At 30.3% G+C, this 23,129-nt stretch overlaps 2 protein-coding genes across 3 annotated transcripts; one reads left to right on the top strand and one right to left on the bottom strand.

Moving 5' to 3' along the window:
• The first annotated feature begins 319 nt into the window (after positions 1-319).
• LOC108916483 (DCN1-like protein 4) lies at positions 320-10,564 on the top strand. 2 transcript variants are annotated; one of them, XM_018722748.1, is made up of 5 exons: positions 320-562; positions 729-863; positions 1,664-2,021; positions 6,161-6,368; positions 10,074-10,564. In XM_018722748.1, the coding sequence occupies exons 2-5, from the start codon at positions 775-777 to the stop codon at positions 10,139-10,141; spliced, it is 723 nt and encodes a 240-aa protein (XP_018578264.1). In that variant the 5' UTR covers positions 320-562; positions 729-774; the 3' UTR covers positions 10,142-10,564. The 2 variants fall into 2 exon arrangements, with proteins under 2 accessions (XP_018578264.1, XP_018578265.1); XM_018722749.1 differs by lacking the exons at positions 320-562; positions 729-863 and adding an exon at positions 1,238-1,324.
• On the bottom strand, positions 10,560-16,133 carry LOC108916482 (protein FRG1 homolog). The gene is made up of 4 exons (XM_018722747.1): positions 15,820-16,133; positions 15,393-15,762; positions 13,447-13,649; positions 10,560-10,731 (listed from the first exon to the last, which is right to left on the bottom strand). The coding sequence occupies exons 1-4, from the start codon at positions 15,876-15,878 to the stop codon at positions 10,584-10,586; spliced, it is 780 nt and encodes a 259-aa protein (XP_018578263.1). The 5' UTR covers positions 15,879-16,133; the 3' UTR covers positions 10,560-10,583.
• Positions 16,134-23,129: the final 6,996 nt, after the last annotated feature.

The raw sequence follows: 23,129 nt of genomic DNA, 5'->3' as shown, positions 1-23,129 counted from the left end.
GCAGCCCTCAGTGGTCGAGAGTGTAGCGGAGGTATAGAGAGAGAGAGAGAAGTATAGGAGGGTAGTTGCTACCTCTCTCTAGCAGCAAGCGATTGCATGTTGCTAGAGAGAGATAGCATTTACACTCACTCCTATACTTTTCTCTCTCTCTCTCTCTAAACCTCCGCTACACTCTCGGCTCCTGGGAAGCAGCCACCAACTAGTATTATATGTAAGCATCATCAGTATATCTGAACATATCGTTCATGAAGTTTGATGGATTTCCAATGCAATGCTACCAATCAGTTCATATGTCAATTAACGAAGATAGAAAACACTATTTTATTTCAAGGTTAAAATAAAATATGCCCCAGCTGATGCTTAAATCGTACAAGTTCATATTCTTCAACTTATATTACTAACACGTTTTATTAAATTTGTAAAGTAAAAATCGTTATTTTAATTGTTGAGCAACACAGTTGTGTTAAAATTAAAACAAATTGTGTCGGAGAAAATAACCGTGTTTAGCATTATCCATGTTGGGGAGGGGTAATTAAAATCATCGTTTATTTTCAGAGTTAAGGTAAGGTAAAAGGTCGTCCTTAACATTGGTTAAATATATATATAATTGCCATGAAAAAAAAAATGGTATTTTATTTTTCACACTTTACCTTTGTTGTAACATAACCTAACTTGATTCCTTCAAACTGACAGGTAGAATTGTGTCTAAATCACAAATTTTCTTTCAGCTCGAAACATCATAACACCACTAGTATATAAGTCCTCAAACTTGCAATGCCTCGTAGTAAACGTAGGTCCACAACAGATATGAGTACTAACGAAGATGACAGATATGCTTCTAAACGTCTACGAAATTCAAATAGGTAAATGCTATAAAATTAATGAATATATTTCTTACCAATTTCTTCTTTGTTATTTCACTTATAGATTATCAGATTTTATATCATGGAGTTATAATTTGGTATCATGAATTTAATTATACACTACCACCAAACAGTATTTTGGGTTATCTAAATTAAATTGTTAAAACAAAAATTTGTAACAAAAAAAATATATACTTTTTTAAATTAACTTCATGTATATAATTTGATATAAATTTTTTTAACTTTATTAATTAATAAGAACTTTTTAAAATAAACGGGAATATTTTTAATAAGTAAACAGAAGTAGTACGTTATTTTTGAGGTTATACATATTATTCTTGGACTGGCCATGGGCATCTATTTATAGACAGACGTACTAGTTCTGCTGACATTATTTTCGTACTAATTTCAGAAAATTAAATACTTAATTAAATTTTACAAAAATTTATGGATGAAGAGAAGTATGTAAAAATGGTTTTTATTTTTTTTTGCTTTTTTTTCTTAAAAAAAAATACAATTCTGAAACTAGAATTTGTGACTTAGAAATTGTAAAAAAATTCACATGGATGTCACTTTGAGCAGAAATATTCATTTCTAAGAGTTTGTTAATAAGTACTATTAAACTTCACAAATGTCAAAGAGTTGCTTAGAGTCCATTATTTCATACACTTAAAATATACAATTTGTTTTAGAAGGCAAAATAGTAAATTTAAGAGGTTATAAAACCTGAAAAAATAAACAAATGTATGTTTTTAATTAATACTTTCATAGTAGTGTAAGTAATGTCAATTTTGTTTCAGTTCTCGTAGAGTTTCTAGGGTTGAGGAAGCTCAATCATTTAGTCAAAAAAGATGTTTAGCTTGGTTTAGGGAATATACAACACCAGATGATCCAGATACACTGGGTCCTGAAGGCATGGAAAAGTTTTGTGAGGATATTGGGGTAGAACCGGAAAATGTGGTGATGTTAGTCTTAGCTTATAAAATGCAAGCTCGACAAATGGGCTTCTTCACTAAAGAGGAGTGGTTGAAGGGTTTAGGGGAAATGCAGTGTGATTCAATACAGAAACTACAGTATCGACTAGATTATCTGCGTTGCCTTCTGAATGACCAAAATGCATTCAAGGCTATTTATAGATATGCATATGATTTTGCCAGGGTAAGTTAAAGTGTTTGTATTTTATAATCACACACAGGTACAAGCAACATCAGCTATTTTTTTCTTTATATCAAAAAAAAATTAATGAGTTGAGCATCAGTGGCAGTCATTATATCTATTCTTGATACTTGCTTTAAGAATAATGGTGGTCAATATGCACTTTGCACTCCTTTTAATTCAGCCAGCAATAAATAGTCTTACTTGAATTCTTTTTGGTGAAAGTTTAATATAGGGACCTTAGTACTTTTTTTTAGAAAACGAGTGAAGATAATTAAATTTTGGAAACGGTGTTATATTTTCATTGATAGTGATATATTCACACAACCTGGTGCTCTGGTAAATTTATTGTTTCTTATAAATGATTTCACTGAGTAGTTTTTAAATTATTACTCAACAAAAATAAAAATATTTGTTTAAGTTTAACACCCTGTATCTTTTTAACGAAGTGTCCTAGATAAAAACTTTATAGGAAAGACCACTTAAAATTCACCAAAGAATATGCGGTTTCATTTTTGGTTTGTGAATAACCCTGTATAACAAAGATATGGAGTTTATTAAAACTTTTCCATTATGCTGTAATTTTAAGAAAAAATAAGAAGGCAATGTTGTGACATGGAAAAAAAGTTATTTTCCGATGTCATGATAAGGTATCTCGGTTATTATTATAAATAGAATGTTGTGGCTTTTGGAAAAGTTGACCACTTTTTCAGAGAAATCTATAGTTCAGAACAGATATTTTATATGTATTTTAGTTTTGAAATTATAACCAAAAAAGTTAAATTTTTACAACAGCTCGAAATTCAACAATTGATAACCATTTTTGGAACAATATCTTCTTATTTTTGTCGGCAGAAATGTGCCAATACATCTGTAACTACATAATGGCGCCAACTTAAAAGTAGTCCGGGCACTTGCAGTCTATTTGCTTTCTAATTTTTTTATGTGACCATAGAAAACCTATCAGAATTAGTTCATATTTATGGAAAAATTATTACATAACCTCAATTATCTCACCTTTGGAATAGAACTTGTCAATTCATTAATATTATACTCCACGGTCGAAATTATAGAGACTGATTAATCGCTAGCTTTTGGACTAGTAAGGGGGATGAAGCGTGTCGGGAACGAAAATCCATTGGCGTGTCTGCGTAAAAGGCAACAAGATATAGAAAATAATGAAAAAAGATAATAAAATAACATCTAATATTTTTTACGGTTTGCTATAACAGCCACTTTGATCCATTTTAATTATTACAGCATTTTAAAACATCCCAATTGTGTTTTTTTAATTTATAAATTTATTATAGCCATTGAACTAGACCCCTCGTCTACGCTTATGCTATGACGTTTCTCAGGACGGGTTAAATCAAGTCCGTTTACACCCACTAAAAAAGCATTTCCCGATTCCCTACCAAGTGTAAAAGACAGAGATAGAATATAGATCGACGTTCAGTGTAACTCGGTCTCTAGACGATTATAGATTCTATCGATGTGCGTAGCGAGCGGCACAAAGATAAATAATATTGAACCATATAAAAATCATTTTATATTTTATACGCATTATGGTAATAGTGTTTTATATTATGTTTAGTCACTCTCTATAATTTCGACCGCGGTATTATAGTTAATCATTGGTGTTCTTTGATATGACTGGTTTTCTCCAATTCTCCATAGTCAACTATATACAACAATGGCACCATTACACAAATCTAAGAAAAATCTATCTTGCATAGCCTACCAAATATGCAATATGATAATCTAGCACCTAAAAAATGTCAATTTTTTTTTAATCTAGGGGGATTTTAATTAATGAGATGTAAACTTAATTTATTTGACACCTATACATGTCAACACCCTATATATTTGCATGAAAAAGTGAGTTACAAATGTTGTGGTCCTTCTACGTTGGCCACAAACTCACGGTTGTCAACTAAATACAGCTGACGCAAACTAGATTTTTTTCTGGGTTTGTGCACCAATAATGCAATTCTTTGTTCTCTATAAATATGACAGACTATATATTTTTTGAAAAGGTTAGAACACTTCTTGACTAGGTTCTCATTGATTATAATTCCCATTTAACAGAAAGTAACTCCAATTCGTACCAAATCCATTAGTGTTATTAAAAGTTGGTCAGGTATCACCAAATTTATGCATTTCTTCCACATCTTTCTATTTTTAAGACTACCTAGAGTGACATCGAAAATGAAAGGCATTATATAGATTGGACAGGTTCTAGGCTTTGGCCCTGTATCGTTCTAATTTTAATACTGTATGTATGTATCATTGTCTTTCCACGTGTTTCATCCATGAGGTTTGTCTTGTGAATTAATAAGTTTGATATACAAAATATGGTTTAATTTTGCTTATATTTTGTACAATTTTATACCGGCACATATAAAAAACTCAACTAAACATTTGAGTACTTTTATACTGTATTTTTTATTAATTTTGTACAATTTTGTACATTTTCAAAGAAATGCTCTTTAAAGAAAACTAATTTTTTTTTGTGACAAGGCTATAACCCCCTTAAGACAATTTTTCGTGGGCCTCCTTGTCTTTGGAGCCAAAAAAATTTGGTCGCATATTTAAATTTCTTGAAAATTATCAGTCCACTAGAAAGCCATTAAATTTAGAATCTTTTTGTTTATACTTTTTTTGTAAAACGCAATGTTTTCGAGAAAAATGTCAAAATGTGATCGAATGCATGTCGTAATTCGCCATTTTCTTCAAAAATATTTCGTTTTACGAAACAAATATCGAGTCAAAAAAGTTTCTAAATTCAATGGCCTTCTAGTTAACTAATAATTTAAAAAAAATCAAATTTGTCACCAAATTTTTCTGGTTCCAAAGACAAGGGGGCCCACGGAGAAGTGTCTTAAGGAGGTTTCTCGCCAAAAAGCGTAGCACTGTGAGATTCCACGTCATAAAACTCCTCTGTACCAAATTTAGTGATTCTCGTACAACATGGTTTTGAGATATAAAAAGACTTCTTAGGGGCAGATTTCAGGGGACTGTAACTCCGAAAGAGGGGGCCACTTGGCAAAAATAAAAAATACGGGTCCCCTAAATTTATCCTAAGAATCTGTGACCGAATTTTGTTGCATGAATTTCGGGACACCCAGTATTTATAAGTTGATTATGAAAAAAAAAATATTTTCCATATATGAAATTCTTTTCAACATAAATTTAAAATGAACTCAATACATTACTTTTTTGTTTATCATATTTTACTGGAATTCATCAAAATCTTATTGGAGTGAGGAAATGATACTATTTTACAAGCTTTTATTTACCTTGCCTTGTTAGTAGGAGTCAAATCTTGCAACTGAATTTTAAAAGAGTGCATACACGTTTAGTTTGGATGACCATGCATGGTGACACTAAAAGTTTGTTTAAAAAAAAATGTATACATGAATTTATTTTAGATGATTTCTAGGCCTACATAGATAACTCCTTTGATAAAGAAAGTCCTAAGCTATTTACAAAAGGAAGAGTTGCACATAAATGTCCAAAAACTTTTTATTATCAGCTGATAGATACAAACTGGTATTTTCTCATTTTTCACACAATTTACATTTTGTTAGTTATTGTATTATGAAGATTAAAGAATTAAATGATAATATCAAATTGAAATTTAAATAGGTATAACTGAGAACAAAATATAATTTTGTGATATATAAAAAAAAATTCTTGATCTTGATTGTAATTATCACTTAATTATGAAAAAAAATATTTTGTACATATGTGCAACTGTTTTCAGTATTCAAGGAAGGCTACCTCTATTTCAATTTTTTATTTTGCAAAGTGTAGTTCTAAATATAAACTTCAATAGTCTATGTCATATATTTTTTACATCTTTTTTTTGTACAAAATGTATCGAAAATCAAAAAATAATTAAATACATATTTAATATAAGGAAATTTTTTGAAAAACAATACTAAAATATAGGGAAATTACCCTATTACAGTATTTATTTTTATAAAATTTATTTCATAGATAAAGGACTTAATAGGTTTTAATATTTTCAGTTTTCCAGAAAAAAAATCTATAATAGATTTGATAAAATGATTGGGTTATACCATTTAATTGTGATGTAATTGTTACTACTACAAATCATAGTCAATATATATTTTTAGGATAAAGATCAGAGGAGTATGGATATGGACACTGCAAAGGCAATGCTTCAGTTATTGCTTGGTAAACATTGGCCTCTTTATTCCCAATTTAGTCAGTTCCTTGAACAGTCAAAGTACAAAGTTATTAACAAAGATCAGTGGTGTAATATTCTGGAGTTCTCCAGGACGATTTATAATGACTTGTCCAATTACGATGTAGACGGAGCTTGTAAGTATTATTTAGTGAGAATTAATTCTGATTATACAGTTCACATAAATTTAATTGCCAGAAACTTTTCCTAATCCTTCAACGAAAATTATACTTTACCTACAATGAAAACATATTTTTTTGCTTCTGCATTGTCAAATTTCAATTCCAATATTTCTGTCATGAACATCATAAATCTGGGGAGATCTTGTATATATTAAATAGTGTACTTCGATTTTTAAAAATAAAAGATATCTAAAACTACATATTTGTACAGTTGAACACAAGCAAAATTTTTTTATCAAGAATAACTTTCTATAAAATGAAAAATAAGTTTTCCATCTTTTCAACTTTGTTTCTGAACACACTGTAGGTATATGCAGTAAAGTTCTAATATTAAGTAGTTTTTTACTTATATTAAAAAAATACTTCTTGCCAATTTACTTCAAATTTTTTGGTCACTTGCTTTCTTTTGTAATATTTTGAGTTGAAAAAAGTAATATGGGATGTCACTTTTTTTTCCAAACATAGTTTCATGGTACAAATAAAATCCTACTAACTCCATTGATTTTTGATACAGATGTTTTTTTGAATTTAATTTTGTCTGTAGAATTCAGTGTCATACTTGATTTTTTCTTAATTTCATATTTTCAGTGAAATATGACTAGTGCTCGTGATGGCACATTTTTTATTGATTTTTTTTTATATCCTTTCTAATATAATCCATATAAGAATTATTTTTATGTATTATGGTGCAAAATATAATTTCTAAACTTGAGTCATTTTATGGGGTAATTTTTGGAAAATCTTTTTTTTTATTTATTTAAAAGTTGCTTTGAACCTTCTAGAATAAGGGAAAATAATTTTTATGTCTGGACAAATATTTTTTCTTTGAAATTCCGAGCTCTGTCCCAAGCGCATCGGACTAATCTGAAACGATACCTGTAGGAAGGGTACAGCATAATGACTTACCTTTTGATTTCTAACTTCTGTAATACAGTGTACTCTTTATAACGTCGTTCTTTAAAACGAAAACTTCCTATAACATAGAAATTAGGTCAATTTGGTTGGTTTATGTCAAAACCCATACATTAATACACTCTTTATAGCGCAACAGCCATTCTCTATTATGAAGAAATATGTTCATATTTAGACGCCAGCAAATATTTACAGAAGTATTTAATAGTGTAATTGTTTTTATAATCAGCTTACAAAAGGTTCCGACTAAATCTTTTAGGTGCTGAAATTTCTAAGACCCTGAGGTCCTAACAACTGGTTGCTTTTGTTATTGCTAATTGCCTCGAACACGTGTGCCATTACTCTTGGATTACTTTTTTCCTAGGAAATTTTGTACTCAGTTACTAAACGCACTAGGCACCTATTATGTATTATATATAATTATTGTAATTGGTGAAATTTGGTTATTTTTCCTTCTTCCCTCCATATAACAAAAACTCTATCAACGAAAAAAATTCCTCGGTTCCTTAAGATTCGTTAAAAAGAGTTTACACTGTACTACCAACAGGCAATTGGCAACCCATCGGTTTGTCTGAAAATGAAATATGTTATAATTTGAGAGGTCCTGATCAAAAGTTGTCAGGGACCAAAGACCCAAAAATGAATACTTATCGAGGTAAGCGACATTAAAAGTAAGCAAGTCGCATCACGCTTATACGTAGTCTTTTTTACGGAAAGATCTCTATCTCTTTCTCTCTGAGAAAAACAAGACGAGTTCGTTGAACATGAAGTTGTAAAAGCGAGTCGCATCGCGCTTATACGTAGTCTTTTTTACGGAAAACAATAAGAGTTCGCTGATCATAAAGTCCTTTATTTGAAATCTTAAGGAAAGCAAGTTTTGAAAGCTGATGTAAGTTAACATAATTATTATTTTATCATTAACGCTTGACATTAATCTAGCAGCGGCAGCGCTAGGCTACCTATGTCATTTAAGACATTACAATAAGTAAAGATAATTAGTTACGTATTCAGTTTTTGTTTGAATTTCCAAAATTGAAGATGGCGGTCGATGCTAAAATGGTGGACAGACTTCACATAATTTCAAGAATTGCATAAGATTTTTGCGGTCGTTTAATACAAACTTAAACTTAGTTACATATTATATGACTTGCGAGTTCAGTTATGATCAATTTTTACGAGATCCCGTCAACTTTTTATAGTGGTTTTGTTGATTCTATTGATTGTAGGTTCTATTAAAAACTCCATTGTAATTCTAGTTTTGAGATGTAGAGTCCTAAGGTCGCACATTTGCATGCATGTTACTACATAAGGTTTACGGAAAGCTAAAAATTGAAAAACAGTCTTCTTGATTTTAATATATGCCTGCTTACTTTTACTATATGCCATTTTTTTTAATTTAGACCGCTTCTTTACTTTCCACCTGTTTGTTTATTCTTTATGCCTGATTTTTTTCTTTCTTCCTGCATTTTTTAACTACATATGCCATTATTGTCATGTTTCTTTTATTAGACACCTGCTTGTTTTTATGTTATACTCTTTTTTTTACTTTATACCTCTTCTTTATTTTCTGCCCGCTTTTAATAATAATAATAATAATAATAATAATAATCTTTATTTTCAAGAACAGTCACATAGATCCAATAACATTAATGAAAATAACATGAACAGAGCTTTGCTATTACAACACTAACAACTTTACAACTGTCCATATAGAAAAAAGAAATGCCTATATAAATACTCATCTACAGTATATGGTTCCAGATCTATTAATAAATTAAAAATTTTCTTTTTGAAAATTACTATATCTGTAATTATTCTTATATCAGCAGGCGATTTATTATACATTTTAATACAATTATAAAAGGCACCTTTTTCTGTAACTGTCAATCTGTGTATCGGATAGGAATAATCCTCAGTTCTGTTTTGATGGTTATGTTGTGAAGACATTTTTGTGAACAAATGCCTGTTTTTAAAAAGAATAATAATATTTCTTGTATGTAAACAGCTGTGAAAGTTAAAATTTTATTTTCCTTGAATTTTCCCCTGCACGATTCTCTACTCTTCATTTTTAGGATTATTCGTAACGCTCTTTTGAATAATAAAAATCCTTTCGGCATCTTTTCCTACCAATTGGTTATTTTTACGTTCCCTTTTTTTCCCTTGCACTTGCCTTTTCTTTCATTGACCCTAATTTTTTGCTTCTTGATAACTTATTTACTTTATGTCCCTTTTTCTTGTTTTACATCAGCTTTTCAAAAATCCTCTGTTTCGAGAGAAGGTGCCACATACGAACTCACCTTGTTTCTCCGAGATGGAAAGAGGCGCCATACGACTTTCCTTAACAAGACTATGTATAAGCATGATGGGATTCGCTTATTTTCAATGTTGCTTATCTCAATAAATATTCATTTTTGGGTCTTTGGCCTATGACAACTTTCGATCAGGATATCTCAAACTGTAATATATTTCATTTTCAGACAATTTGACAGGTTGCCAATTTCCTTAGCTGTGTGTGTGGTCCTCTGCATGCTGCAGTGCCCCTCAAATTCAACTTGCCTTGTGAGAACGGCTCATGTCGCCATTTTGTACTATTTATGAAGTTTTTTTTTTGGACAAAGAAATGGTTAATAACATTCTTGAATATTCCTGTTTTCCTTCCATTAAAAAAAAATCGTAAAAACGCTTTATTTTAACATTTTACAGTGGTTTTATATAAAACAATATCTGATTTTATCATCTATGTTCCAGGGCCTGTTATGTTAGATGAATTTGTAGAATGGTTGAAGGCTGCGAGAGCTAAAAGTGACATAAGTTGAGATTTAGTAACACAGAGCAAGTTCTACACTGTAAATTTTTATGTTGCTGAATCTACAGTATAACATTTTGTGTTGAGAACCTTGTGGTAATTTTAACGAAAGTATAACAATGTGTACTAATTTATTTATAGAAATTTTGACCCAACACATTTCCAATTTGTTTTAATTCACTTTTACTTTCATTAAAATTATTTAATTGTAAGGTTCAAAAATATACCATTATAAAAAGTAAATATTAAACTAGAATCTTCAGTCACATTGTAACACAGAACTGATGTAGTTAATTTATTTTTTAATTAAGTTTAACTATACAAAATTTACCACTATCGTTTGAAGTTTATTGTGAAATAAAGTTTTAAATTTATTTTGTATGTTTTGTGTAAACTACTTTTACATTATACTTAGAAAATAAAACAAATTCCATTGAAATTGTATATTTCTATTATTTACAATATCTATCTGCTTTCATTTTACTCCTACGATCTAACAAAGTTTCGTGTAAGTTTCCTTCTTGCTTTGCTACTTTTAGTTCCTTTTTTCCATCCTTACATAATCTAAGTCGTTTATCTTGGAATTTTTGAAACTTTTTCCTAAAAAATAGGAAATGGGTTAAGATTCATCAATTACATAATTAGAAAGGTACAGGGTGATTCACTATATTTTGACTCTCCCTTTAACTTTTTTGTTTTAAGAGATAAAAAATGTAAAATACCAAAGTTGCACAATTTTTTATGAATTTTTCGAAAATGACATTTGAAAAATTATAAAGTTCAAACAAAATGGCCGCGGATGTTAACTTTGTTAATTTAAATTGAACACCCTGTATATTTTTACATATTTGGATAGAATGTTTCCTGTCAAGCATAGTCATATTGGGTACTACTAAAAAAGGAAAGAATGTTTTTATTAAGAAAATAAGTTATCTTGTAATAGTTATACCTCTTTCAGGCACTTCTGCCTTTTTTCCAATTACGTAACGATTTACAGATTTAGTTGTAATATATTTTGACATGTCGGACATTGATATGGTCCAAAATGCATATAGGTATTCTAACTCTCACTAATTAGGCCGTGAGAAGCCTAATTACTCATGGACAATGTTATATGGTAGGCCGTGACGGTGACAGATAATGTCATGATAACATTGTTATTGATTGACAGTTTGTATTATTAATTAAAATGGTTACACAGCAGTAGAAAATTGAAATATTATTAGGAATTAAAATAGTGTATGGAGATCTTTACTATATTTGACTATCGAGAGAGAACGTTCTATCCAAATATGTAGAAATATACAGGGTGTTCCATTTATATTAACAAAGTTAACACCCGCGGTCATTTTGTTTGGACTTCATTTGTTTTTCAAATGTCATTTTCGAAAAATTCATAAAAAATCGTGCAACTTTTGTATTTTACATTTTTATAACTCTTAAAACAAAAAAGTTAATGGGGGGGTCAAAATATAGTGAATCACCCTGTACAAGAGTAAATCGTACATGATGTAAAATCTAGGACACTGCCCTAACATATTGTGTTTGTGTTTATATATTAAAAGCTTTAGATTATTCTCGCTTCTCGCTGCCACACTCGGCCGTGAAAAGTGACGACTTTCCATATCAAAGGCTTTCTCCTCCTTTATCCTAACGTCGTATTCTGAACGCAATCTGTTCGCGCCTTTTATGTAAAATTTCCACGTTAAAAAGAGTACTCGCCGAAAATTGACTTTTCGATGGGAGAGAGATACCCAGATAAGTATATCCGATATTTAGACGGAGATGGAGACAAACGTCAGTGAAGACGTCAAAATAAATTTTGTCATTTGACGCATTTTCTTGGCTGGCGAGTTATTTTTTTGCTGTTGGGCGCCGGTTCCGATCTTTTAGAGACGCTACTTTGACGATAAAACTTGATATGAACATTTTCGCGGACTTGCCTACCTTTCTAGTCATTGTGTTTATAAGCCACGCTCAGGTAAGTCAAAGTAAGGACTGACATTTTCCCAAAAATTTTAACGTTTGTAGGCCGTCAGGATCCAGAAGGTATTACAATCAACACCTTCAGGTCTGATATTACACATTTATTATTATTTATTACATTTACTTTTATTATCCTATTATAACAATTTAAGCAGCGAATTGCCTCTTTTTGAGGCACTCTTTCTTAGATCTGATAAGGTCGATCCCACTGCCCCCTGGCCGTGGGCGGCCCAACTTCCTTTAAAACTGTGGGAAATGTCAACAATTATAAGGGCCTTTACCTAGAGATGCACAATACTTGAAAAAGCGGTACTGGCGTATTGTATTGCTTAAAAAGTACCGTTTCTGTCCCAATACCGGATGAAAAAGTACCAGTACATTAACAATCCAGCATTTATTAAAAGAATTTTTATATTACATGTTTATCTATGTAATTTTTTAAAATAAATATAAAATGCAATATAAACCTTCCAAATGATAGTTTTTGGACGAGGCACATTATATGGAAATGCAAACTACAGAAAAACTAGATCGCAACAGTGACAGCGATAATTTCAGACAACTGATTGAACTGAAACTACAAGTTCCTCATATTTTAGCTATTTACCAGTAGATTGCATGTCATTAGTTTGGAAAGTTGCCAGTAATAAATTAATTCTAACACAAGCTTTAAGGTTCACTTCACCGCTGATAGGTATTGCCAGAAAATGCATCGGATTGTATTGTATTGTACGCTGTAATACTGGTACAAAATATCGAGTATCGGAATGAGAAAAAAACAGTACCTAGAAAAATCATACTCTAGATAAACCTTGTTCTTTATGTCTAATGCTTATAAATACAGATAAATGGCAAACATGATGTTACCTTTTAATCAGAAATCTTGTAATTAAGGTTGCAAAATATTCAATATATTTTAGTGAAGCGAGAATTTCTGTACTAAGTGATGTAATTATTTTAAAAATAAGGAATATAAAACATTGTTATATTTTCTGAAACTGCTGAATATTCTCCAATTTTTTCAAAAATGCTGCTTACTACAATATTTGCAGACAAATTAAAAAAATATATATTAAGTTATTCTTGAAAGAAAATTTTAATAAACTCTCCAATAAAATAAATACACACAGTATTAAATAAATTGACATAAAATCAAATATATTGATTAATAAAGTGAAAATCTCATCAGTCAATACCTGCATTTTTTTTTGGCCTTACCAGTTTGTTAATCTCACTCGCTCCATCCATAAAAAATGCTATTTTTGTACGTAAACAACTAGGTGTCTAACAAATATACTTTAGTACTCTATAATAATATTAACGACTTACACATAATTAATCTCTATTTGTTCTATGTCCCCCTGTTCTTCATTTGGTACATCTTTCAGTGGGTTCTCCTCTCTAACAGTTTGAGATCTGATTCTGATAAACTGATCGGAGCCGGCTTTTTTTACATTAGCTACCACTGAGTCTTCATCAGGATCAATGCTTAAAAAACAATCATTATATCCTTGCAAAGCCATCTTACCATCCTAAAATTGAAATTAATAAATAATAAGTAATATATTAATAAAATACTATTAAAATATATTAATAAAAAAATAAAAATGGGCTTTCAGAAAAAAAAATTATGGTATGTCAATAATTAATAACCATATTGTAATTAGTGATGGACACTATCGAATAAAAACCATCAAAATATTTGATGGTACCAAACTACTCATATTATCTAATAGTTCAAAAAGTATTTGAATGAAAATAGGAATAGTTAACAAGCTACCGGTTTGTCGATAGTCATAGTAACTGGTTAATATTAGTAGACTATGACAAGCACAAACATTATGAACAATAGTCATAACGAATAATTATCGTACTCATAATAAAGTGAAAAATCATCTTCCTAAAAATAAATAAGACATTTCATAGTTCCCACATACAGCATACATTTATTTGAATAATCTAATTCGATAGTTGAAGTCTATTAATTACCAATTATTCGAAAGCTGAATTTGATAGTGCTCATCACCAATATTAATTAGTGCTGACAAAAGAAGATAAAGTATTTTCACAGAATATATTGGCTGTTGGAAATTGTGGAAATACAGGGTGTCTCATAATTAGCTGCCAACCCTGAACAGGCCGATTCTATGATCAAAACTAAGTAAAAAAGTTCATATGAACATGAGTCCGGAAATGCTTCCTAAGGGCACAGGGACCCATTGAAGAGGGAGGAATGGAAATCATTTTTTTGCAATATCTCTCAATCGCGTTGTGATAAATGAATGAAATTTGGTATACACAGCTAAATTTTGATGAGCAATTTGATGGACTAATCCATTTATTTCCACAAGGTCCATTGGGGTGGGTACGGGGGGGCCCTTGGTACTTTGCGTGTGTAACTTTTTCATCTTTGACTTTTTAACAAATTGGACAGCAAATTCCGTTTTCCCGAACTGTTTTACGTTAAAAAGGTACTCTTGTTTCAAATCGTTATCTTTAACGGTTTCTGAGAAAATCGCTCTTGAATTAATCCCACTTTGGTCAATTTCATAGTAATTTAAACAAAAAAAATTTTTTTGTTTAAATTTAATCTAATTTTAATAAAAAAATAATAATAAAAAATTAAATTAAATAAAAATTAATCCTTTAAATGGAAAAGAGAGGAAAGGAAAATTATTATTATTATTTTTTGTTTAAATTACTATGAAATTGACCAAAGTGGGATTAATTCAAGAGCGATTTTCTCAGAAACCGTTAAAGATAACGATTTGAAACAAGAGTACCTTTTTAACGTAAAACAGTTCGGGAAAACGGAATTTGCTGTCCAATTTGTTAAAAAGTCAAAGATGAAAAAGTTACACACGCAAAGTACCAAGGGCCCCCCCGTACCCACCCCAATGGACCTTGTGGAAATAAATGGATTAGTCCATCAAATTGCTCATCAAAATTTAGCTGTGTATACCAAATTTCATTCATTTATCACAACGCGATTGAGAGATATTGCAAAAAAATGATTTCCATTCCTCCTTCTTCAATGGGTCCCTGCGCCCTTAGGAAGCATTTCCGGACCCATGTTCATATGAACTTTTTTACTTAGTTTTGATCATAGAATCGGCCTGTTCAGGGTTGGCAGCTAATTATGAGACACCCTATATATTGCAATTCCATATATTAAGATCTCTAAAAATACTATCAATTTTAAAAATAATAATAGGTATAGGCGTAAAAAGTATTATACAAGTGATACAAACTACAATTATGTAAATGTCACCCACCTCAAATACAGGTTCCCATTGTTCAGTGGCTCCAATGGCATCAGATCTACCAGTTACAATGTCATTTTTTTCAACTCGTAAATATTTATTATATCCTGATTTAAATGCAACTTTTTTTTCATTAATAGAAACGGCTGTAAGAATTTCTTCAGGTGAAGGACCTTCTCCTTCATTATGAGGCGCCCCCAAAGTGAACAGTCCATTATCTAATGCCTTAACATACGTTTGATTTCCAAATTCTATTGCAACAGGTCCAGAGATTTCTTCAACTTTTGTAACTTTCCACCAATTTCCATGTTTAATACTGTCAGTGTCTATTTTAGGTGTTACTTCTTCATGTTTCTTACTTTTATGTTTCCGTTTTTTGGGCCTATGAAAGAGGTTAAATATTAATATCTACTAATTATTAAAGAAATTTGTAAACTACCTGTGTTTCTCTCCTTTTAAAATCAATTTACCCACTCGAACATTTTCATATTCAGACATTATTACTAAATTTAATACGGTAGTATTAATTAAAAACGCAGATGAATTATTTATTTAAAATAGGATAATTAAAAAAGTATACAAATCTTATACATCACCAATTTTTAATCATGAAATCACAAACATAAATGTAATGTAATCATTACTTCAGCAGTTCAGCTGTTCAGCAGGATTCTTCTATTCTTGAGGCTTTTTTTCGTGAGTGAATATTGGTGAATACGTCTGACTTGTAGTTACTGTTTCTATCTCTTTTTAATCTTATTTCTAACCTTGTCTAACCTGAACAGATCGCGAAAATGTATATATTCACTATTCAGTGGTGCAGCCTGTTATATGTACCATGGAGACTAGATAAGGAGCACGAACTCATACGGAAAAATTGACAAAATTTGTCCAAGAAATGGCAGAAGTTGGGGTAGCGCTAGTGTTCCATATGACCCAAATGAATGTAGCTTCATAAATACGAGTGAAGTAAGCAAATAACCAATTTTATTTTATGTATATCGAGTTTAGTAGATATATTGGAGAGCGGGGAGGTATTAGGGATGCGCGATGTATCTAAAACATCGATGTTGACATCATTTGATACATCGAAATTCAAATATCGATGTGTTAAAAATATCGGATCAAATACATCGATTTTCTTAAACATCGATATTTTCTATGAAAGCGTAATATTAAATATAGAGAACTTATTTTAATAAAAATATATTTTATAAATAAATATAAAATGTAGATACTCCGGTATAAAAAAATAAATTAAATTAAAATAATGATTTAAAACACAGAAACAAAGAAATACCATGTTAAATAACACAAAAATAAAATAATCTTGAAATAAAACTAAAACTCGTTCATTAAGAAAATATATTTTGGGAACAATTTTGAAAAAATAATAATTTTGACAAGCGTTTTCCTTTAAGTCTTTGCTGGGTTAACACTTGGCCTGCATTTGAGAAAAGTCTTTCGGAGGGGATTGATGTTGCTACCATGCTAAGATATTTTGGTGGATAAAGTAGGAAATATACATTTCATCTCTTTCCAGAGCTCCAACGGATTTTCCTGCGAGACTCCATGGGATTTTCTGTGAAATTTCTGATAGGACATAGAAGATACTGAGCAATTTCGGCAGTCTCCATGATGCATACGTTGACTGAAGTATTAGTTACAGTTTAGTTTCATTAGAGATTTTCTAGTTCTGCTAATGCTCGCTAGATGGAGTCACGAAANAGCATCCCATGATTAAAACTTAATCTTTTTAAAGAATAAGCTTAATTTGACAATACACAATGATGACGACTTCTTATTATTATTGTTTTGTGTGACCTCTCTAAGATATGTTTAAGTAATTTAAGTACCCATGTAAAAATGCACTTGATCGAATAAATCAATTTTGTTGTTAATTGGTTTGGAATACAAAGCAGTGTAAAGAAACAAAAAGTGAAGATAATACAATGGCGCATATGATCACCTGTTTTATTTGTAATATTATACAGGGTGATATATATTTTTTTGACAAATAATGATACCCACACCTCCACCACTGGTAAGTTTCCAAAACTGGTAATTTCTTGTTTCAGATATGTAATATCATACTAATTATGCATACCGAATTTGGTTAAATTATTTCAAGCGGTTTAGAAATTAAAAAATTAGAAACTATTTTTTTCTTATTTTTGACACGCTGTAGCTGGACAATCGCTGTCGTAAGACCCTACATTTATATAACAGAAAAAAAACTTACTTTTGGCCACATAATACTCCCCTGGATATTTAACCTCTGCTTAAGAAACACCCTGTATATCACACAAAACTTGATATATATTCGATAATTAATTTAATTAATCAGATAATTACTGAAAAACTTACATTTCGCACAACGATAAATTTCACGTCATTTCTACACATAATGTATATTTAAAAAATGAAAATGCTATTCTCATAAAATCAAGATTTTGATGAATTTCTTTTTTTTTTTCAATCTTGTAAAATAAAAACATTACGACGATAACCTAGTTATCTAAAAGAAATACTGATATAGCTAAAATAATTCGAACTAAACTTAGTTTTTATGTGTATCTTCTTGTTTCTACGATGTTTGAAAATTGTATGATTGGAGCGACCATTAGTAAAAACTACACAGTAGAAAAAAACCTTTTTTCTACGTGACTGTTTCGATTTCAGCCAATCGTGAGCTATTACAATAACATAAGAACAGATCCTGCATAGAAAAGTTCACCTTTCTTGCGCATTAAATTCAGAAACTCCTAAATCCCAAGGCACACAGCACTCGTGGAGGCTCTCTATCCACCTAAATATATAAGAGAAGAGATTAGGTAAACTGTGAAAGATATACGATTTTATTATACGCTGTTCTCTCCTGAATTACAACACTAGAGAATTGTACTCTTATAGTGAGGAAAGGGCAGGAGAGTTTATATCATAGCCGACACGTTTTATTTGCTTACTTGTATTCCGAATTTCTCAAAAATATTAATAAAATGAGAGCAACTTTAATTATAACTATATTGGTGTTTATATTATATCTTATTACGTCTTTAAGTTGACAGTAATGGTGACTAATCTCTTATATATTAATTTATAGTACGTTGAAATGAATCGCAACCAAATATCACAACTTAAATTTGTCACATTAAAATGTACATCAAAAGGTTTACAATAGTTTGATTTAATTAAGACATCGAATTAGAACACAATCTGACTTCGAGATTGACAGAATTTCAAGTTTCTTTGTTAAAAACTATTGTATAGTACCAATGCAACTGTTATTTTTTAACAGTTTGACATTAAAGTCTTACATTTCTTAATATATATAAAGTTGCTAGAGGCATACCTATTTTCAAGAAAGATTATCTAAATGTTGTGGAATTATAGAATCATATCAAGTTTTTTAAAATTATGATGTATCCTCAGTATGTCTATGTACTAAGATTTATGTCAAGCCTGATCAACAGGGATTTTTAAAAAATGATCCACTAATTTATGTTCATTAAGGTTGCTGTTTACACGTATAGTCAAATAACATTTAATCAAACTGATCTATAACTATTATTATTATTATAGTGCCCGACAAAGATCTAGTTGGGACCATTTTATCATATTTATCAATAATATTACTGTACTACTTTCACTTTACATATTCCAACTAACTAATTAAATAATGAACAAGAGAATTATCGATCGATCCGTTTCCACCAATAGTTTTCCAGCTTCGTTATTATCACGAATGAAGCATATTCGATTAATGTTTACTTCGTTAAATTATGTAAAGTGGTAGTAATACAGTACTACTGTCATAAATTCATATTTGCCTATATTTAAATTTATAGTGTAATTACTTCCATGTCATTCTGTTGTTGAATGGTGTGCAGAATAGTTATTTGCACGTCAAGCCTAGAGTATTCAGGTTACAAAAGAATAAGAGTTCTTTAACTACCTTTTCTGAGTGTGTCATGTACCATATTTTTTACTAATAACAGAATTACAACACAAAGAATATATACTGGTGATAAATTTACATGAAAAATATAGTTTATTAGTTATTAATATTTATGTTGAAAGTGCTTTATGTAAAGTACAATTATTAAATGATGATTATCCAGTCAATAGATGAATTATGGCTTTGCATATTTTCCATATTAGCAATGTTACATGCTGTGTTTATTTTATTCTCAATAGACATAACTTTCTGCCACAGTAAATTTCCATCCCCATGATGCTTCAAACTTCTGAAATTTCCACTTATGTCTATCAGTAATGTGGTTGAAGTCCTGTGGTAACAGTGGCCGTTGGATAGAATAATTTTAGATATTGCACGGAATATTTCCTATTGAATGCATTCCAATGGATTGGGTAGTAAATTTATTGTTTTTAAATAATGTAAATAATCTATGTGTGATGTTTTTTGGACGTAAGGCCAAATATTTATTTCTATATGATACTAAACTAAATTTGTCGATAACGACAAATATTCTGTGCGTATTTGTTTTTGTATTATATTAGAAATCCGCCCACGTCAATTGTATAATCTACAACCACCAAAAATTATCGAAGAAATCTTTATGGTAATGTACTTCTTGTCTATTCAAAACTTTAGAGTTATTTACGCTATATCCTACAATTTTTTTCTTCAGAAATGTTATTAATTTCGAAATTTAATNCAGTACTACTGTCATAAATTCATATTTGCCTATATTTAAATTTATAGTGTAATTACTTCCATGTCATTCTGTTGTTGAATGGTGTGCAGAATAGTTATTTGCACGTCAAGCCTAGAGTATTCAGGTTACAAAAGAATAAGAGTTCTTTAACTACCTTTTCTGAGTGTGTCATGTACCATATTTTTTACTAATAACAGAATTACAACACAAAGAATATATACTGGTGATAAATTTACATGAAAAATATAGTTTATTAGTTATTAATATTTATGTTGAAAGTGCTTTATGTAAAGTACAATTATTAAATGATGATTATCCAGTCAATAGATGAATTATGGCTTTGCATATTTTCCATATTAGCAATGTTACATGCTGTGTTTATTTTATTCTCAATAGACATAACTTTCTGCCACAGTAAATTTCCATCCCCATGATGCTTCAAACTTCTGAAATTTCCACTTATGTCTATCAGTAATGTGGTTGAAGTCCTGTGGTAACAGTGGCCGTTGGATAGAATAATTTTAGATATTGCACGGAATATTTCCTATTGAATGCATTCCAATGGATTGGGTAGTAAATTTATTGTTTTTAAATAATGTAAATGATCTGTGTGTGATGTTTTTTGGACGTAAGGCCAAATATTTATTTCTATATGATGCTAAACTAAATTTGTCGATAACGACAAATATTCTGTGCGTATTTGTTTTTGTATTATATTAGAAATCCGCCCACGTCAATTGTATAATCTACAACCACCAAAAATTATCGAAGAAATCTTTATGGTAATGTACTTCTTGTCTATTCAAAACTTTAGAGTTATTTACGCTATATCCTACAATTTTTTTCTTCAGAAATGTTATTAATTTCGAAATTTAGTTGTAAGAGTTTTTGGGTACTGACATTGTTTTTAGCATTTAATACAGACTCCATACACTTGATGACTTAAGCTTGTTTGGTTTTTCAGCTAAATAAGCTAACAGAACAGCTATATTCACTATCATTGCCTTTTTTGTTTCCATGCCATTTTTTGAAAAATTTATTTGCTTTTTCCTAACTTTTCCTGGATTTTATTGGCGGCAGCAGTAGTTACTGTAATATCGATTTGGATGGTTTTTTCGTCACTTTCATCACTCTTTGAACGACTTGGAGATTTGTAAAAATATAAGCGTCAAAACATCAAAAACTTCGGCAAACAGACAATTGTGATACGCATCTACTTTGATTTTTAATGCGTTTTGACGTAATAGCTCGGGAAAGTCACTTTACTGAGCTACAGGAACGATGCTCTTTCCGTGCTAAAAAGTGATGGGAAGCAGACATTTTCTAGAGCAGCAACACAAAAAATCATTTACAAGATAATATTTCAAAGTGTACTGTAATTTATTATACGAAGAACAATATTATTTGACTTCACAATTAATTGATGGAAGCGATGGACAATGAAAGACCAAGGTATTCATATTGTAAAAAAAAATTATTCACGTAAAGTGTAATAATTATAATACAATTTCTAATTATGATATTAGTTATTCATCTTTAAGAGAGTTTATAGATTTTATACTATATTATTTAATTTTTGTCTATTTTTTAAAGTTTTCTGTGCATGGATTATTATTAAAGTTAAAGTCACTATTTACATGGCATGTAATAATATTATTATATTCGTTCGGAAATCTAAAAACACCAAAATAGTTACAATAGTCATGAAAAACAGTTTGATTCTAGGAGTGTAATTTGACTTTTATCTAACTGACATGCAATCTAAAAGTTAGCACTAACTATGCTAGCTTTCGACATCTTAATCCTAGTAGTAGTGTGTCCTGGATTAAACAAATTAAAAAAAATGATCTACTTTCTCATCACCTTAGTAAATTTTTAAAAACAAACCTTGTGTATCAAAAGCGATAAACTATCCAAATACATACAGGGTGTAACGGATGCTGATGGCCAAACTTCAGGAGGTTATTATAGAAGTAATTTTCAACAAAAAAGCATAATAAGATTTTTTTGGAAAGTTGATAGTTGCTCTTTTATTTAACATTTTTTTATTTCAAAAAATTTTGTGCTTTTTTTCATAAAAACAAAAATATCTCTTGTTATTCTTACAGCCACATCAAATTTAGACATACCATCGGAAAGAGCATTAAATTTACTACAAGACGAGCATATATGAGTGTTTAAAAAATCTTCTATACCAGGTACTGTAAAATGTTAAATGTAATATTTGTGAAATGAGCAAAATTAGTGGTATCTCCTTATTGGTGGTAACGCCAAATATTTGTTAATAAGGACGTGTTTTTTCTTTAGCAAAAACTACTGTATTTAGTAAGCTTTTCTACGATATATCAACTTTTGAGTTTGCTATTTTTTTTGACAACAATATCAAGGGCAAAGATAATAAAACCGTAAAAATCGAAAATACACAAACTTTATAGTACCTACTTTATTTTTATTTTAAGTCTGTTCGTACTACTCCATGCGTGTAGTTTTTGTGGGAGTTTCTTCAAAAAGCTGTTTTTCTAACTCTCCCTCTTTCTCCTATAATCCGAAATATTGTTACAAACGTGTTTTTGTTTAGAATGCGTCTTTCATGATAGATAAATGCCAAGGCGGCTGTGAAAAACAATATTAACACAACTGTCAAAGTTATAAAATTACTTTAAGTGTCCATGTTGATTACTCAAGTATCTAAATAATTGAAGATGCCACGTTTTTTCGCAAATAACGAGTATCGAGATATTTTATTGTGTATGGTGTTTGCAATGGAAATTCTAGAGCAGCAATTGCAGAATATTCTCGCCGCTATCCTGAAAGTCGCATTCCAAAAAAACTACATTTCGGGTTTTGCGAGAAAATCGTCATCAAGACCAAATTATAACAGCGCTTTTTGAAGGAACTCCCACATTAAGTACGCGCAGGACAGCAATACAACTTGGGATAATTTCGCATACGTCAGTTCACAGAAGTTTCAGAAGGAACAACCTTCACCCTTATCATTTGACCCCTGTTCAAAGTTTACTGGATCGTGATAGGGCAGAATGTGTTCAGTTTTGTCAGTGGTATATCCAAC

Source organism: Anoplophora glabripennis, unplaced genomic scaffold (genome assembly GCF_000390285.2).
Source record: "Anoplophora glabripennis isolate ALB-LARVAE unplaced genomic scaffold, Agla_2.0 scaffold1821, whole genome shotgun sequence".
Lineage (NCBI taxonomy): Eukaryota > Metazoa > Arthropoda > Insecta > Coleoptera > Cerambycidae > Anoplophora > Anoplophora glabripennis.
This window is presented reverse-complemented; position numbering and strand designations above follow the sequence as displayed.

Excerpts from the sequence above, each read along its gene's own strand:
- LOC108916482 (XM_018722747.1), bottom strand. The coding sequence starts at position 15,878 with ATGTCTGAATATGAAAATGTTCGAGTGGGTAAATTGATTTTAAAAGGA. Across the intron at positions 13,650-15,392 it reads AATGGGAACCTGTATTTGAG|GATGGTAAGATGGCTTTGCA; the intron begins GTGGGTGACATT and ends TTTCAATTTTAG. Across the intron at positions 10,732-13,446 it reads CAAATAGAGATTAATTATGT|GAAAAAGTTTCAAAAATTCC; the intron begins GTAAGTCGTTAA and ends CCTATTTTTTAG.
- LOC108916483 (XM_018722748.1), top strand. The coding sequence starts at position 775 with ATGCCTCGTAGTAAACGTAGGTCCACAACAGATATGAGTACTAACGAA. Across the intron at positions 864-1,663 it reads CGTCTACGAAATTCAAATAG|TTCTCGTAGAGTTTCTAGGG; the intron begins GTAAATGCTATA and ends ATTTTGTTTCAG. Across the intron at positions 6,369-10,073 it reads TTACGATGTAGACGGAGCTT|GGCCTGTTATGTTAGATGAA; the intron begins GTAAGTATTATT and ends TCTATGTTCCAG.